The sequence below is a fragment of the Haliaeetus leucocephalus genome, unplaced genomic scaffold (assembly GCF_000737465.1).
Source record: "Haliaeetus leucocephalus isolate CR32 unplaced genomic scaffold, Haliaeetus_leucocephalus-4.0 Scaffold730, whole genome shotgun sequence".
Lineage (NCBI taxonomy): Eukaryota > Metazoa > Chordata > Aves > Accipitriformes > Accipitridae > Haliaeetus > Haliaeetus leucocephalus.
The window spans coordinates 3,729,831-3,747,523 of record NW_010973166.1 but is presented as its reverse complement, the minus strand read 5'-3'; the positions used below and the strand labels follow the sequence as shown (position 1 = coordinate 3,747,523).

Genomic DNA, 17,693 nt, shown 5'->3' with positions numbered 1-17,693 from the left:
GGGGGGGCGGGGAGCCTGACTTTCAGACAAATTCTCCAAAAGCTTGAGGTCCTCCTCAGTAGACACCTTGTCAAGGACATGATTGAAAAGTGACAGAACATTAACCCCAGAATGCCACTATTAGACACACCTCAGAGGAAAAATTCATCTTAAAGTAAGGCTCCAAAACAAAAATGAACTGTCAATCTGTGGCAGGTTGCCTAATCTCAAATTATCAATTCACAACAGGAACATGAACAATTTCTAAAGTGTTAAAAACAAAAACACAGTGATAACCAAAGCCCTTCTAAAGAATAGAACGTTGATCTATGGCTGGACCATGGCCAGAAAGCACTGCTCCAAGAAACAAAAGCAGATATGAATAAATAGAGATTTGCAGGTCCCTCACAACTGATGCTTTTGGCCATGTTTCTTGCATATAGTTTTTATGACAACTAAATGATGCATTCAATTCATCTTTCACCATGAACAGCTCAAAGATGAGAAATTACCTTGGACCAGACAATAGATGGCTTAGGAACTCCACTTGCTTTGCATGGTAATGTTACTGGGGTTCCTTCAATGGTGCTGAATATCTGCTGTCCATGCTGAATAACAGGCAGAACTAAAAATAAATGCAAATATTAAACACATGCAGGAGACATTTCAAACCATGGCACAACTCTTACAATAAAATCCTTATATTCAATTACTACTTCATACAGGCAGCAGGGTTTGGGCATTTTCAGCCTGTTCTCTGAATCCTAATGTTGACAATGACCAGCCACTTTGCTCTCCACTCTCCAGTCTTTCATAACAGAATAAATACCTGTTCATATCAAAGCATGTCAGCTATAGGTTGGTCATTGGATTAGGTACGTATAGTTTCAAACTAGCTGTAGGTATTTCACATAGCTGATTGCAATCATTTCAGAAAGGCTTTGTCACAATATCCTCTGACAACATTTTAGGCTTACTGAAACAGTACTGTACATGATTCAACCTATACAGCACCTTTCACAAGATTGGTGCTGAATCAATTTCCATCGATGGACAACATTTTGAACAGAGCAGATATGAGAGTGAAGAACTGATCACACTCCAAGCTCATTTAGTCTTTGTTATAAAAACTACAAAGTTGTGCTAACTGCAGTGATGGTTTCTGCAGGAACTGACTGCAGTCAGTCTTGATGAACTTGCATAAAAATACCAGATCAGTTCACAAAATCAATAACAAGAGATAAAAACAACCCCAGATCCCCTACTTAACTGAGCTGGTTTTGAATTAACAACAGAAAAAAAGATCAGATTTAAGGCTAAATACCAAAAACTAGTTCTTTCCAAAAACATACAAATATACTCCTTTCTGTTCTCAAGTTCTGAAATATGCCAGAAACTAGTGTTGACATGGAAGACTGTCCTGGTTTCAGCTGGGATAGAGTTAACTGTCTTCCTAGTAGCTGGTACAGTGCTATGTTTTGAGTTCAGTATGTGAAGAATGTTGATAACACTGATGTTTTCAGTTGTTGCTCAGTAGTGTTTAGACTAGAGTCAAGGATTTTTCAGCTTCTCGTGCCCAGCCAGGGCACCTGGCCCAAACTGGCCAACAGTGTATTCCATACCATTGGACGCCCCGTCTTGTTTAGGAACTGGGAAGTGGGGGGGGCAGGGAATCGCCACTCGGGGACTGGCTGGGTGTCAGTCAGCGGGTGGTGAGAAATTGCCCTGCGCATCATTTGTACATTCCAATCCTTTTATTACTACTGTTGTCATTTTATTAGTGTTATCATTATCATTATTAGTTTCTTCTTTTCTGTTCTATTAAACCGTTCTTATCTCAACCCACGAGTTTTACTTCTTTTCCCGATCTTCTCCCCCATCCCACTGGATGGGGGGGGAGTGAGTGAGCGGCTGCGTGGTGCTTAGTTGCTGGCTGGGGTTAAACCACGACAAAGACCTAATCAGACACTGAGTACTTGCCTGTGTTAAAAAATAACAGCTATTCCTAACATAAAAGGATGTTCCAGCATCTTCAGTGAAGCTTAAAATAAATCTCCCATGATTAATTTAACATGTGAGAAAATTTCAGGCTGTAAACCATGAAGTGGTTGTGACCCCACACAGACTTAATACAAGCATCTTCAGCTGAATACAGATGGGTTACCACAATGCTAACACTTTGTCTTGCTGTCAGTGTAATTTTTGGTATGTTTTAATTAAAGAAAAAAAAAAGGGGGGGGGGAACACGACACAAAAAAACCCAAACACATTTTGCCAAACTAATAATTCATTTGAATTCTAATTCTCCCATGAGTTGTGCTTCCTTATACCAATTATGAAACCCCAGACAGCACTTTTCATGGTTTTCCAGTAGATTTCCACTTGCATCTGTTTTTTTAATAAAGCTAGAGATGAAGACTGCACAGCCCAACCTTTGTAGATGTTTAACAATAAGGATCCTTTACCATCACAAAATGGTGTTATTTTTGTTTTATTTTAGAAACAGTCTCAATCGCTCAGTTCTTTCCTGTGCAGTGGATCCAATTTCCCAGCATGTTACTTTACAAAGTAACATCATGACAAAAGAGGAAATCTGAGAAATTAGTATAACTGTAACAAAAAAGCTCTAGTGAAAGCTGCTGTTAGTAGGAAATGCACTCTCATCTTGCATTCAAAAGCAACAAGACAGTGTTCCTTACCATACACATTAACAGTAGTAGTTTTGTTGCTTGTCCCAGCAACACTACTTGCCATGCAGGTATAATCACCACCATCCTGCAGCCGAACTCTTTCAAGGTGCAGGCTTCCATCACTGCGAACATTAATGTAGGGATTGGGAACCAGCTGCCAAAAGAGCGATGTAATGTTTTACTGAAGAAAATACTCATTGGTAATGTTTACTTTGGGATGCAGCATGGCTTTACTTGACTGTTTCATATTCTTAAAAATTATATGTTCCTGAAGAATTTTACTAGAGCTTTTCCTACTTTCCATCTTTCATAAAAAGCTAATTTTAAATAAGAATTTTGTATCACCTTGTATTTACTGCTGGAGTGAGATTAAGATCTGCAACAGCAACTCTGCTCTGCTGCAGCACATATAGAACTGCCACTCATGCTTATAATCATGCATTGAAGCAAAACCAAATTTAGCTGAATTATTTTACTGCATTTTTTTATGTTATTCCAGTAACCAAATTTGATCATAGATCAGCTCTTGATGAGTGCAATGACTTGTTCTTCTTCCACAAATAGTTCCTTTTTTTTTTACAGTTATCAAAAACTTCAAACGTGCCATATCTATCAAGTAGAAGAGATCAGCTCTGAAGCATACCATTGTGAAAGATAAGAGAAGTTTTAACTTTCACCAAAGAGTAATTTTTTAAAAGTTATATACCCTGTAGCAACATTAAAAAAAATCCATGAGCTCTGCAACATAGACTTGCCTTACAGAAAGGTTGTTAGAATGCAAAATTGTTCCAGTCATGCCATGCTCAGAAAAAGCTGCATTCTTCTCTAAATATAACTTACTCCAACACTCACTTTCCTTGGAGTGTAGCTTTTGCCATGAGCTTACAATTACAGGAAACTAGAACTACTATACTGAGGAATTAGCAACTCAACAAGGAGGATCCTGCCAGTATTTCTCACAGAAGTTACAGCTTGTGCTACTTGCACTTACACAGTCTAAAGAAAAGGCCAATGATTCTCAGTGATAAAAAAAATTGAGCAGAAAACTAGCAAGCGAAGGGTCAGGTAGTGCCAGGCAGGGTTCTGCTTGGTGACAATAAATAAAACATTTTGCTATTATTTTTTAATTACAGCTGTGTAGAAATGGCTTTAGGGAGAAATTAGCAAGCAAGATAAAAAGCACAGCTTCATAAGGATGTTAAAGTCAGTAATTTTGCTACTACTAAAGAAATGAAACTTCACTCAGACAACTAAGCTCGGTGCGGTGTCTACACCACCTTTCTGTCTGCAGGAGTTATAAATTGGCAACAGCATGCTCCCAAGAGGGAAAGAAAACATACTCTTTCATGCTCTGAGCAGTGGACCACTAGGAAAGGAGTATACAGTACAGGGATACTGACATTCATCTCATCCCATCAGCAACAGTAAAAGTCATGATATTAAAAAAATCCTAAATCTACAGAAATTTTCTGTTATCTTTATTTTTAAAAAATGGGGAAAAATAAATGCTTTTCAGTTACCAGGGTTTAAATTCCAGCACTTTTGTCATTCTGGTAGGTATATTTCACCAGCATTCCTATATTCAGAGCCCAAGGCTGAAATCCAAGAGCTAACAAGAATGCATAAAACTGCTTTGAAAGTAAGTAAAATAGAAGATAAAAGAACAATTCACAAATACTTTGGTTTCAAGTTCTTTTCTAAACCTTCACATCCCCCACTACCATCTCCTATTCCCTCATCTATGTTTCAGAGTTAGAAATTTCCTAGCACGGCAGTGATCAGTGAGGCATAACCGTCAGGATGCACACTTCCACTTTCATATTTTGAACGGTAATAAACAATCACTTCTCAGGGGAATGACTGTACTCTGAATGACAGCACTGGCAGAAACTCAGAAACAGCTACTGTCTTACAGATACAGATAACTGGCTTCTCCTGAGGCGGCAGCAGCTCCTGTTGAGTGGTGGTTATGTGCTGTAATTCACCTTGATGACATTGGATCCTTGTTTCCAGCGAGCCAGTCCAATCTCGTGAAGCATCTTTACTTCTAAGCATAAAATCTATCAGTATATTTGTACATCAACTTTTGTAAATTAAACCAAGTTGTTATCGTGGCTTGAAATGTCAATCATAGATTTTCTCTGCCAATAAATCTTACAGGAAGCAACACAGTCTTACCACCATACTGTTTTTAATCCACCTCCGGTCTGGAATGGGGTTTCCAGCAAGCAGTACACACGGCAAAGTAAGCTGCTGCCCCTCAATTACATTAGCTGTGGCTGGACTTACTCCAATCAGAGGTGTAACTTGAACAAAAGAAAGAATTAGAATAAATTATTAGGAGTTTTTATATATTCATGTAAAGTATTACAATTTATTATTATTTTTGTCACTAACGCTACTTGCAGCAGCATCAGACAAAGGTCTCCTTGTGCAAAGTACTATAGAAATACAGAGCAAGAAACATTTCCTACAATAAAAACTATACAATTTAAGTAGAAAGAAAAAAAGGGGCAAGAAAAAAATTGCCATCAACAAACAGCATGAGAGTTCCAACATAATTTTACAACAAAAAATACTAGATAGGATTCTGCTATCTGAAATGTCAACGATGCAGGCAGGAAAAAAAGAAAGAAACAAATGAAGGGGTGGGGTAGCATAGAAGAGAAAGGAAGCTGGAAGAATACACGTACAATGATCCTAAGACTAAGGAATGCCAACAAATGGAAGACGTTGTCCATCTGAAATTGGATCCACTCCAGCATTTCCCTAAAAACTCATGTTCCCCTGTTACCAAGCTGATATATTATTTTTCCTTACTTAGGCAAAACACCAAAGACCAAAAGCAGCAGATTTGGAGAGGACAAAAAATAAGTGGTAATTTCTTTTGGGCATAAAATTTTTAAAGGATTAGAAGAGAGGTCAACAACACAGCAGAAAATTCTGCATGCTTTGTAAAGACCCAACAGGAAGCACCCCTGGGCACATGCTTGGTAAATTAATTTCAAGTACTGGGTATTAAATAACACTTTTAAAATCAGTAAAAACATGTCTATCAAATACTGCTAGCACTACAGATTCCCACTACATATTCTAAGTTAACAAATGGTTTCTTTGATGGCAGATGGACTCCATTCTTATCCTCCCACAGATGTATACATTCCATAGCATTATTTTTCCTTTTATTTCAATTGTCCAACTGAGGTAATAAACAACTCCTTAACAGCACAGCTATTGTCAAAGCTAGACATTTACTGTCTTCTCAAATCACTAAAATTCCTTCCCAGTTACATCAAAACACTGACGTAAGCAAGTTCATTGCTGCCTTTTTTTTTTTTTTTCTTTTTAAGATGAATTAAATGGTAGAAATCCCATCATTAGCATTCATTATTATGGTGATTTTTCATTCCTTAATAAATTTACTTAGAAATAAGAAACAGAAGACAGGATAAATCACTTTTTTAAAGGCTGTGCTATAAAGTGTAGATGGAACTAATTCAAATTAATGTAGCCAGTCAGAAGACAATGTTCGGTGAATTTTGCAGGTTAGAAATCCATTACAATATTCCATGCAAATGTCTTCTGATTCAGTTTTTGTGGATGATTACATATGTGTAAATATAGCATGTAGATACGTCACCATGTAGGTACATAACCCACAGACATTCTTTTTGTTGTACAAACACCACCAACTATCATGTCGTCCAGTGTACTCCAGGTATTGAAACGTGCCAGTGTTCCCTTTCACTGTTGTCGCTGACATTAATCAGTCTTACCCAGTCCAGTTACTGTGATCGTAGCTGGCCGTGACTGAATCCTTCCAAATTGGTTCTCAGCTTCACAGATATAAGTTCCTTCATCACTGACCCACAAATCTAGAGGGGGAAAAAAAGAGATCTGATTGCAGCATCTGAAATGATATTGAAAAGTTTGCAATACATGGATACCCTATCCTTTTATCTTTCAGTTTCAAATATTCAGTTTTGGTCAGATCATTCCTTTCCATCTGTCACCAAGTACAGAAGCAATGACTATATGAGCACTTGAGTAAAAAAAAGCATTATATACATACATATATGATAATTTTCATCACTTTATTGCATATACTTTAGTATATACTAATGTGTATAAATAATATATAGTAGTACACTATATACCTACATGTACATATGCTATCATGTAGTGCATTAACTATGCAATGTTACTTGCTACATACAGCAGTGTGTGTCTGTATGTGAACAGAAACCCACAAAATAGTACATAAGACATGAGCTACCCCACTGTATGTACAGTAGAGAGGAATTACTGCACCCAACCTGATTATGTCTAGAAAGGAATAAAAAAGCTAATTAAGAAAACAGAATAATATTACTTAGTGTAAGGGTGATGGAAATGCTCTAAGTAAGTAAAATTACAAAGCCACTTGCAGAATTTTTGTTACTACCCAAATTAGGACTTGTCTAAAACAGTGAGTTTAGAAATTATTCTCTCTCTCGAAAAGAAAACGAAAAGAAAAGAAAACGAAAAGAAAAGAAAACGAAAAGAAAAGAAAAGAAAACGAAAAGAAAAGAAAACGAAAAGAAAAGAAAACGAAAAGAAAAGAAAACGAAAAGAAAAGAAAATCCATAATCCATGGCTCCTCAGTATCAAGAGACCATAACCCACATATGTTTAAACAAAGGTGTAATAGTTTCTATGAAGAAGAATGAAGCCGATGACCAAACACCACTGAATTCACAAACTCATAGGAAAATGAACTGCATGTCAAAAGCAATAAAGTCAATATCAGAAATACAATCTCTGATAAAAATCCAGTCTTTTTACAAAGTTAACAATTTTATAAAGGAGTATAGTAACTTGAACGCATTGCATGTGTCATATTTCATTCTGGAATCTTTTTTTTAAAAAGTTCAGTCTACCTACTGTTAACAGATAGAGCTCCTGTTCTGAGTTGACTGACAGAGCTAACTGCGAATGGTCTTGAGAAAAGGGAAGCACTGTTTAGCCGCCTCCATTTAACCTTTGGTTCTGGGTAACCCTGAACATAGCATGGCAGCGTGATGTTTGAACCAATATCTGCAGATTCATCACTGGGTTCCTGCGTGAAAACTGGGGGAGCTGGGGGTAAAAAAAGAAAAAAAAAGTACACAGAAAGTGATTTGGGGTTGCAACATGACATTAGCATTCTGCTTGCACTATTGATGACCTCAATTTATGTCCCATTATGCACAATTATTCTAACAACAGATTCCCACCTCTAGCAACACCTTACAAAAGCAGCCTCGCATGCTCTGTACTTACAACGAGGAGCTCAGAAATAGGCTAAACACCTCAAAGAAATAAAGATACAGCCACCCCCATCAGATGAACGTGCATGCTCAAGCGTTAGCATTATTAAGTTCCTCATCTCCGTCAAACAGTATTGCTCATTGCTTCAGAAAGTGTATGTGCCTGACAGGAACATGCATTTAACAAGATGTGATGTGTTAGGCCACAAGCAGTTAGAAAGAATTAGGAAAAGAGGAGAGGAAGGACTAAGTTACATGTAGTAACTTAAGTTAGTATAATATATTCTCTACTTGAGAACTATGTTAGGTTGAGGTTTGAACAGTTTCCTCTGTCTCTGCCTCTCTTCCTCCTCATAACTTTTATGCTTAGCAAAAGAGGTAAGAGTGAAGGAAAGTTGGAGTCCAAATATGACAAGGAAACAGCTTAGTGAACACCACCAGAAAGATGTTCCCAGCACAGACTTACATGTATTTGTGAGAAAGGTTCAAATAAACAAGGCACCATTGACCAGATACAGAAACACTGAAATTAGAGTATTTACTGCCTTAGATTGCAAGCTACTTACAGCCAACATCTAGAGTTATCTTTCCAGAAGCTCTCCCTGCATCATTGGTAGCCACACAAGTATAGTCACCAGCATCCAGATCTTGTGTTTCCTGGATCTTCAAAAGACCCCGATGAGTATCAATAATGAGAAATGCTGATGCCCTCAACTCTAAGTCACCTAAGTCCAGACAGAAAAAAAGTAACTGAAATAAAACAGGGTATGTACCAAAATTATTCCAACGAAACAGGGTGCAAGTTTGAGATTAGTTCACAATGTGCCTGTACTCATTTAGCAGATGAGCATTCTGACTTCTGCTCAACTGAGTGGAAAATTCATTACCACATTAGATACAATCCCTTTTTATTTATTTGTTTCACATGGAGAACACAAACCCAAGTAGCTTTGGACAGAGATCAGCATTAGGACAGTGTGCCAGGCTATATTTCTCCTTCCAAGTTAGAGACTATGTGTGGCAGCCACTTGTCTTCCAGTTCTGTACCAAGTTGGGAACTCCACAAAACCTAGAAAACAGCTCTGCTACCTCTCAAGCTCAGCAGAAGCCACAATACTGATGTGTAACATTCAGAATTCACCCACATGTACTTTTTAGGATGAGTATCAAAGCCTATTGACTCCTGCTTTAAAGTGCAAGGCAAGCACTAACTGCAGTGAGTTCAGAAGTAGCTTCCTTTGAGGGATAGTTATTCACAAACAGACCACAACAGGGTTTGTGCTTCCCTCCGGCCACTGTCAGAGATGAAGGATTGGACTGGATAAGCTATCTGTTGGCAATATCTACCAAACAAGATTACTGGTTTTCCAGAAAATCAGCAGGGAGGTGGTTTATACAATAACACACAGGCATCAACTGCTTTTTCTGAGAATAAATGTTCAGTCTTGAGACAGGATTCTTTGACTTAATATTATGAAAACTCCTGCAGTTGTGATACCCAATATCCTGGTCCCCTATTTAAGAAATTGTAGTAGACAACTCTGAGATTTGGAATAAAGAAGAAATAAAAGTTCCCTAGGCATTTCAAAAGAATTCGAGCAAAGATCCAATAGGAAAAATAGAAAAATGTTTTGCAATTTTTGTAGCATATAGCTAACCATTTTCTGTCACAAGAATAAACCTTATTTAAGTAGGCAAAAAGCTCAGCTTTTTTTTTTTTTTTAAACTATATATGCTACAGAATGTTCATTCACTGTATTTAAACAGGAGCAAGAATTTATGCCCTAGAGGTTAAGTGCCACATCTTCTAGATTTAGAGAATTTCACAGATCAGTCACTAGTTGGAACTACACAGCTTTTGAGAAAATAAGTCACTTCAAGATCATTGTTCTGAATGTTATTGCTAAAGTAAATAAACCAAACACAAAGTAAGAAGTGCACCTTTAAACCATTTAACTTGGGGATGTGGGATTCCAGTTGTTTTACACTCCATAATCGTTGTGTCTCCAAGAGCAATCAGAATTTCACTTTGAACTATGGTCAAAGTTGGGCCCTCTAAAAAGAAACAATACAGAAAAAATTAAGTTCCTCATCCAAAATATATGCCATTTTTAAGACATAAACCATGAAATACTTGAATTTTCTCTTGTTATATGGAAGAGTATTTGCATTAAAAGTCAGAAAGCCTTAAAAATCATGTAAGGTGACAAACACTGGGAAACAGGAAAAAGTAGAGCCTGGAATGTCCAGAACACTGGGACCATACAGAGACTATATGGGAATTCAAGGAAAGAAGTGGAAGAGTTTGATCATGTAGAAAGTAAAAAGATTCAGTCTCTCTTTCACTCCAGCCAGATGTTGGTCATCAAAAATTTTAGTAGTCTATTAATATATTAATGTAGTGTTTAGAGTACACAATTTGGACTAGGGCTCCAGAGTGCTAAGCACGCTACAGGAATTTACAGACACATAATTCCTTCTCCAAAGATCTACTCAGGTTTGCAAGCCTACCTCAATTTAATACCCAATTTTAGGGTTTGTTGTTTTTTTTTTTTTTCCTTAAAAACAGCATAAGAAGAAACATTAAGCCCCAAATATCACTTAACAATACTACTCAGATTTGAATAGGAAACAAAAAGGACATTTGTGAGCTGTTCAACATCTTTTCTGAGTTTTTTGAAATTTCTACCAGTATGTTATGCGTGGTTCTACCAATTTTAACAGTTCCTCCCTGTTGATGTATTAGTTTGCTTTTTTAATTTCACTGCGTTGTTTCTTTTACTTACCAATGTATGTAAGGGTGGATGTCTGTTTCTCTGTGCCAGCTGAGTTACTTGCCAAGCAACCATAAACTCCTGCATCGTTTGGAACTGCCTTTCTTATGATTAAGGTGCCTTCTGGGGTCAACCTATACCTGGGAAACACACAGGGAACCAACCAAAATGATTAGTTAAAGAAAAGAGACTAACATTTACATCCACACTCCAAGCAGCAACAACAGCAGCATGACCAGATGGTTTACAAACAGGTATTGCTGTTTTTTTCTCATGATAAACAATAATATTAGTATTATTATAACTACCAGAGAGTATCAATGCATTTTGTGAAAAGCATTTAAATTAATCTTGTAAAAAGCCTTCTGAAGAAAAGAACTAAATTATTTCTCTTTTAGAGATGAGAAAATTGAAATTAAAGAGTTACAAAAGTGAAGGTTGAGGTACTATTTCCAAAACTCAGACTCCTGTGAAAGAAATAGAATATTTTGGCATTCTTCAAAACTTTTCTCTCGCATAGGAAAACAAATAAAAATAAATAGAGAAAGCTATAACCCCTACCTGCTTGAACCAATAATAAACATATCGTTGTGTGTCCATACTACTGTTGGCTTTGGATAACCTGTTGCAGAACACCTGATAGACACTTCAGAGCCTTCCGTAAAAGTCTGATTATTCGGTGAAATGACAACCCTAGGTGGTTCTAGTAAAAGAAATTAAAAACAGCAATTAAAAATATACTTTTAGAAAATACAGATTATAACAATCACTTTATTCCCATTTTCAAACAGCTCTATAGTGAGAAAACAATCCTGATAAAGGTCAGAGCCCACTCATTTCTCGCTTCCTCTAGAACAATCTACCAATTCCTCAGCATAACACATACTAACTTTTATAAAGGTATGCAAGTCAGGATTCAGGGTACAGAGACCAAGTTAATTCACAGGCCTACACAGTTAGCTTTGCTCTGAGATGCAGAATTTGGAGCTCCCAAATGAGGGCACCAATTCTGACAAAAAGCTGCCAGAACGAAGCAAAGTTCACCAACATGATCCATCAAGGTGACAAAGCCAGGCTGAAATAGGCATAAGCTGTACAAGGGCATCATTCTGAATAGAAACTATGAGAGCATTAGTGGTTTCACATGGATTCAACTTGAATGTAATAATTAACTTTGAATTTTTAATGCATGCTTAAAACTCAGCAAAGCAGCAGCAGAGCCAATTTTGATAAATGTAAGACAAATTTGTGCAGGCTCCTGAAAGCTAAAGCCAATGACCACAAATCTTCAGGCACGTCAATGGTAAGAATATAACCTGAGTGATAAAAATAAAAGTGACAATCTATCTGCACACACACAGAAAGAAATTAATAGCAAAATCATGTCGAAGACAATTGAATCTGCAGTGTTAACCATGCCAGTGGATGTTATGGATTTCAGCTGCATTTTCACCAGAAAAGTGATTAGGTGAACTTCATAGAATTCATGCACTTATATCCTTAGACAGATTTCCTCAGTCAGAAAGACCACCAAAACAATTCACTGTGGCAATAGACATTTTCTTCTATGGTACATATGACTGTCTTGCTTAGAGTGGCAAGAAAATGATCCACACCACTTAAGGGATGAAAAAGTAGCAACTTGAAGTAGCAGCAGTTAGTACTACATCTTGGTTATGGCATGAAACTGGCTACTATTAGATCAGTAGTATCAATCTTCATCTTAGGAGCTTTGCCTCTTGTGAATCACGTACTGTATTAACATGTATTCCTTGCAGCTGATCTTTTTAGTGGCAACCATAGAATGAAAAGCCTAAGCCTAACTCTCCCTTGAATCCAGGGCTGCTCTGCATAGCTTTTTTTATTAGCTTCAGTGGGAGTTACACCTTCCTATAGACTCAGGTGACATTTGGCATATTTTTGTGGCTGCCAAGGAAAAATGTATGTAAGAGCCAGTACACACAATCTATTTATGTGTGGCATAATCCATCGAGGACAAGATGAAGGGGTGACGCTATGCAACTTCTAGGTGAACAGCACAAATCTTTCTAGTTCAGTCTGTCATAATGCAAACAGAAACAATTCAGAGTGCTACTACAACTGCCTTTCTGGAAGAATTAATACCATGACCTCTTCATTGTCATTGTGGGGAGGAAGATTATCATCTAAGTTCTGTGTTGTAATACCATTTGCTTAAAGAGCTAACTAAAACACACAGTGTTTCTGGCCTGGAAGAAGAATCTCCCTGCAGAAGATTGTGCTGCTTCTAGGACAGAAGCGAGGCAGCTTCTGGCTCCTTACAGGGCATAAACACCATGGGTTTTAGTCAGCAGACTTTTAAGCAAATGGCATTAAAACACAGAACTCAGAAAACAATCTTCCTCCCCATGATCTCAGCACACCTAATGACAGGGGATAGTGACTGACAGAAAATGAGATAATGAGAAACTAAATGATTTTCAAATGCTCAAACATCAAATTAAGAGCACAGGTAAGAACAGCAGGAGATCTCTTCACCTTTTACATGGAAGGGCTTATCAAGAGTAGCATAGGTTTGGGAAATACAGGTTGGCAAATCTAAAGATATTATCGAGTCACATGCTGACTTTAACAAGGTGTCTGTGCCTCTGCAGGTCCAACTTCACTTGATAATATGGACTAATTACAACACATTACAGCTGGAAGGCAGGGAAGTACTTAAGTGTCCCATGGATACAAGACATTTTATTGTCTGCTACAATCAGTTACTAGAGAATGATTTGTCCTGTAATACATCTTGTTAAACAGGAGAGCAAGTTTACCACGAAAAATATTAGTTTTGAAATATAATTAGTTGTAACATCAGTATACAGGTATGGACATAACTTTGATTTAACCTTTCTAGCATACTTCTAAATAAAATATTTTGTGTTAGAGTTTCATGAATAATTCACATCTGTTAGTGTTTCGTGCAAACTTATCTGCACGCCCCTATTAAGCACATCAACCCCCTCTTTTGAAGAGAAATGTAATTGCTGTTTTGAGGAAGGCTCTTTGATGCAGTATAGCACCTGGTGCTCTGGGAAGTAGAACTTATTGCCAGGACTTGATGACTCTGTTTTCAGTCATTAACTAGCTGTGTGAGCTTGTAAAGGATTCTGAGATCTGTAAGTAAAAGTGTATGCAAAACCAGACAGCTATACTGCCAAAGACAAGAATGAATTAAGCAATAAACAGCAACTAATTTGCACACATTTGCAAAATTGTAAACACAGATGCATATAATGCCTTATTTCCTTTCTGAAATTTATGGCCATTAACCTTCCCCAAGGTCATTAGGTTTTCACTTGTAGAGTAGATTTAATAAAAAGCTGCAGGGTCCTGAAAAGTCACTGCTATGTTTCATAACGGGTCTGAAACCTCTGAGCAGGAAAGGCACCAGAGGAAGGCAGAACCATAGTTCCAGAAGTACTAGGATTAAATCCAGATACAAGGGGGCTGGGAGAGGCAAGAAATGGATGCAAGTTACAGAACAGTCCCTCAAGTAATTCATGATGTGCACAGCTTTCTCAGCTATTTAAATTTTGTTTTAAATCCTGCCAAGAGACACTGGGAGATATTCTGCATGCTCTGGTCTTCAGGAAGGTCTCCTCTCATGTTGATATTAGGAAACTGTTTGTCTCAGATAGCAGTTACACATCATGTTTTGGCAGCACACCATTGTCCATGCAGTTATTTTCACACAATGATATTACCAGGAGAGCAGAAGAAGATGGAAGAAATATTTGTATTTAATACATAAAGCAATGAAATTAATTGGGGAAAAAAAAGTCAATATCTATGGCTGTAATACTCAAGCTACCAGCTAGAATCAGTGAGGTCACATTTGCCACTAATTAACCACGTTGTTTTCTTGCTCAACAGCCAGCAACCAGGCAGGCACATAGAACGGGCTTTCTTGTGTGACAGGTCAATTTAATTTCTTTTGCTTTGTTCTTTGTATCATAGGGGAGAAGATTCATACATGGGCAGGAGAAGCACAAGCTCCTTACAGTGCCAAGGCTGCAGAATAAAACCTCTTAAACAACATAGATCATGTGTAACACTTCTTAAGAGAAAGAAGGTTAGTGAGAATTTCAGAGTCTGAAGCATTCATAGTTGTAACCATCCTTGGCCCTAATAGTCATTAAAACCATTTGAGGCAGTTAAACTTAGCATGAAAAAGGAACAGCAAATACCAAATTTTTATTTCACACAACATAAAAAAAACCCTCTTATCAGTCTTTATTAGTAAAAAACATACTTACTGCTGAGGCTTTTTCACTACTTTCTGTATGCATTTTTTTCTTTTTTGAGAGAAACTTTTCCTCAAAAGCCACTCTGCAGATGATATTTGATTGAATCATTACTCAAAGTGTCAATATTTTTGTGCAGCACCCTCGAGATTCTTTCTCGCCTTTTACACTAAGAACATTTTTGGAAAACTGCATGATTCAACCTATTCACCTGACAAGTAATGCATTAACAAGGCTAACTATTTAAATGTATCTAGATTAAAAAAAACCACCATGTAAGAATGCAACCACTGCAGCAGTTTGCCCATGTTTGTTGCAAATTTTCACAAGGGTTTGGTTTTTGTAAAATTTCACTTCAAGACCATCCAGATCCTCCTACACACACACAAATACTGGCAGAGAATAGATGGCGCCCCATCCCTCTGTCCAGTCTGCTCCCTAGTAGTTCTCTATAGTTACAACCCATTCCTGTTGCATCAATTAAAAGGGTCTGAATTGACCTACTTGGGATCCTAACTACCAAGATACAGCAAGAGCAGATGCTTATCCCAATGCCCTGCTTTTAGTAATACAGGAACTGTAGTGCTGGTGTGAAAAATTCTCTTCAGACCGAAGTCCTGTGTGACCACAGCAATGTCTACTAATTCTTGTGTTACTGTGAATTTTATAGATATGCCTTAGTTTTTTCCACAGGGAAACATATAAATGGAAGTGAATGGCTTTGATCTCAAACTGTCTGAAAACCTACATTATGTTAGTGTCAGCCCTAGAACTTGGTAGGCTCAGGAAAAAAACACTTGGTGAACACCTTTATAAATGAAAATGAAAAAGTCAAGGCTTCCTGTTCCAGCAGAGCAGCCCTGACATGCTGCAGATAAAGAAACAGCATCTTAGAAAATTAGTACATTACAGAAAGTGAAATGGGGGACTTTGACGTCCAAAACTTAGTGGGTTCTTCTCAGGGAATATGTCCCCACCTTCACATGAGAGACAGTTCACTTTATTGACGTGTAAATTGAACTTGGTAATGCACAGGAGCATAAACAAGGACTGCACGTAGTAATTAATGATTTCCTTGTGCTTTTTATTAACTGTTGCAGTAACAGAGATCAAATATCCTGCAAGAAGCTAGTTTCCAAGAGATCTGTGTAAAATATTGTCTTGAACCAGAGGTTTGTGCAGGTCAGAAGACATCTAGAAATGCCAATTTCTGAACATGTTATGGTTTCACTCCTCCAAAACTCTTCACAGAAATCTTTCTAAAGGCCTACATTTTCTGTGAGAAAGCAGCAAGAAAATAATGAGCAAGAAATCAAATGACAGAAATTAAGATGCATGACACTAATTTCCTGTTTAATACCCTAATTTTTTATCTTTCATCAAGTTAGGACTTAAATTACTTGGAGTAAGAACTCTTCCTACGATGCATGAACTGAATACTATGAAAAATCACAAAAGCTTAATCATCACTTATTTAGTTGAATTTGTGACAAATTATCTAAAAGACACAGAAAATTTAAAAAGATATTTCTAGCCGGATAAAAGGGCTTTCTTTGTTCCACTTCTGTACTCACCTGTAGAAACCTCACCCAGGGAATACCATCAAAAGAAACCTCCCCAAACAATAAATTCAGGCCAACTCATGAAATCAGGCCATAAGAGTGATTGGTCTAATAACAATTTTTTCCCCATCAGTTCCCCTTCACCAAATGTAGAAAAGAACCTCTTATGAACGGCAGCTGTGTGGAGAAGACAAGTTACCTTGGGGATACTCATTAATTTTCTTGAGTGGCAGAGAACTCCAGAGAGGCTGCTCAGACAATTCCTGACCCTTCTGCTAACCTGCATTTCTTGTGCAAGAGTCTAGTTTCTGAAAAACAGCTTAATGACTATCATTGAGTCTGCAGTGAATTATAATTAGCACCTACTGATTCAGCTCTCTTTCTTTCAAAGAATAGTGACTTTTGCATTAAAGAACTTTGCTGAGAGTTCAACTGTTTTACTTCCTGTTCTAACAGGGGCGGAAGTGTCACAGTGATAACAGATTTCAGGTAATATCTTTAAAATATGCAGCTTGGAAAAAAAACAAACAAACAACCATGAACTCATCTTCTCAGACAGTTCCAAATAATAGCCTGGAAAGAACCACAGAAGGCACTAAATTCCTTTCATTCTTCAAGACAGATACCTTGCATTTAATTAACTTTCTAAATTTGAAATAGCAAGTAAAGCAGTAATACTTCAATTTCATTCCCTTTCTTGTTTTCTCCATGTTTAAAGAACTCAGTACAGTATAACAAACTTCTCCTTGCCCATTATTACAGTGTGTATCTGTATATCTAAGTGAATGATATTCACACAATCAGTTATATAGCTATCTCAAAGACTAAGATGTTTATTTCTGTATTGTCTCTTTTCAGACAAAAAAAGCAGAGGAAATTCAGGGAACAAAGCACTGGGTTATGCCAAGGAGGTGATTTACCTTTTGTTCATCTAGACAGTTTCTTTCCTGGACTTATTCCACATATAAGTACATTCATGCTGAAGGTCCTATTGTGTGTGTTCAGTTCTGGTTTCTGCTCCTTTGTTCAGTTCTGGTTTCTGCTCCTTGTCTGGGACATACCTAAGTATTACCATTGCTTTGGTTGAGCCTAGTCACATACATTGTCACCTGGGCAATTTTTTTTC

The 17,693-nt window shown here is 37.4% G+C and overlaps 1 protein-coding gene across 1 annotated transcript in view; it reads right to left on the bottom strand.

Annotated features, from left to right (window-relative positions):
* The window catches only part of HMCN1 (hemicentin 1), a 208,539-nt gene that overhangs the window by 111,759 nt on the left and 79,087 nt on the right, over positions 1–17,693 (bottom strand). The window contains exons 12-20 of the mRNA XM_010580732.1: positions 11,293–11,434; positions 10,744–10,871; positions 9,899–10,012; positions 8,524–8,682; positions 7,593–7,787; positions 6,446–6,544; positions 4,848–4,975; positions 2,679–2,823; positions 492–604 (exon numbers count right to left, since the gene is read on the bottom strand). Coding sequence (XP_010579034.1) covers positions 492–604; positions 2,679–2,823; positions 4,848–4,975; positions 6,446–6,544; positions 7,593–7,787; positions 8,524–8,682; positions 9,899–10,012; positions 10,744–10,871; positions 11,293–11,434 — 1,223 coding nt within the window. The remainder of the gene's footprint in view (positions 1–491; positions 605–2,678; positions 2,824–4,847; positions 4,976–6,445; positions 6,545–7,592; positions 7,788–8,523; positions 8,683–9,898; positions 10,013–10,743; positions 10,872–11,292; positions 11,435–17,693) is intronic.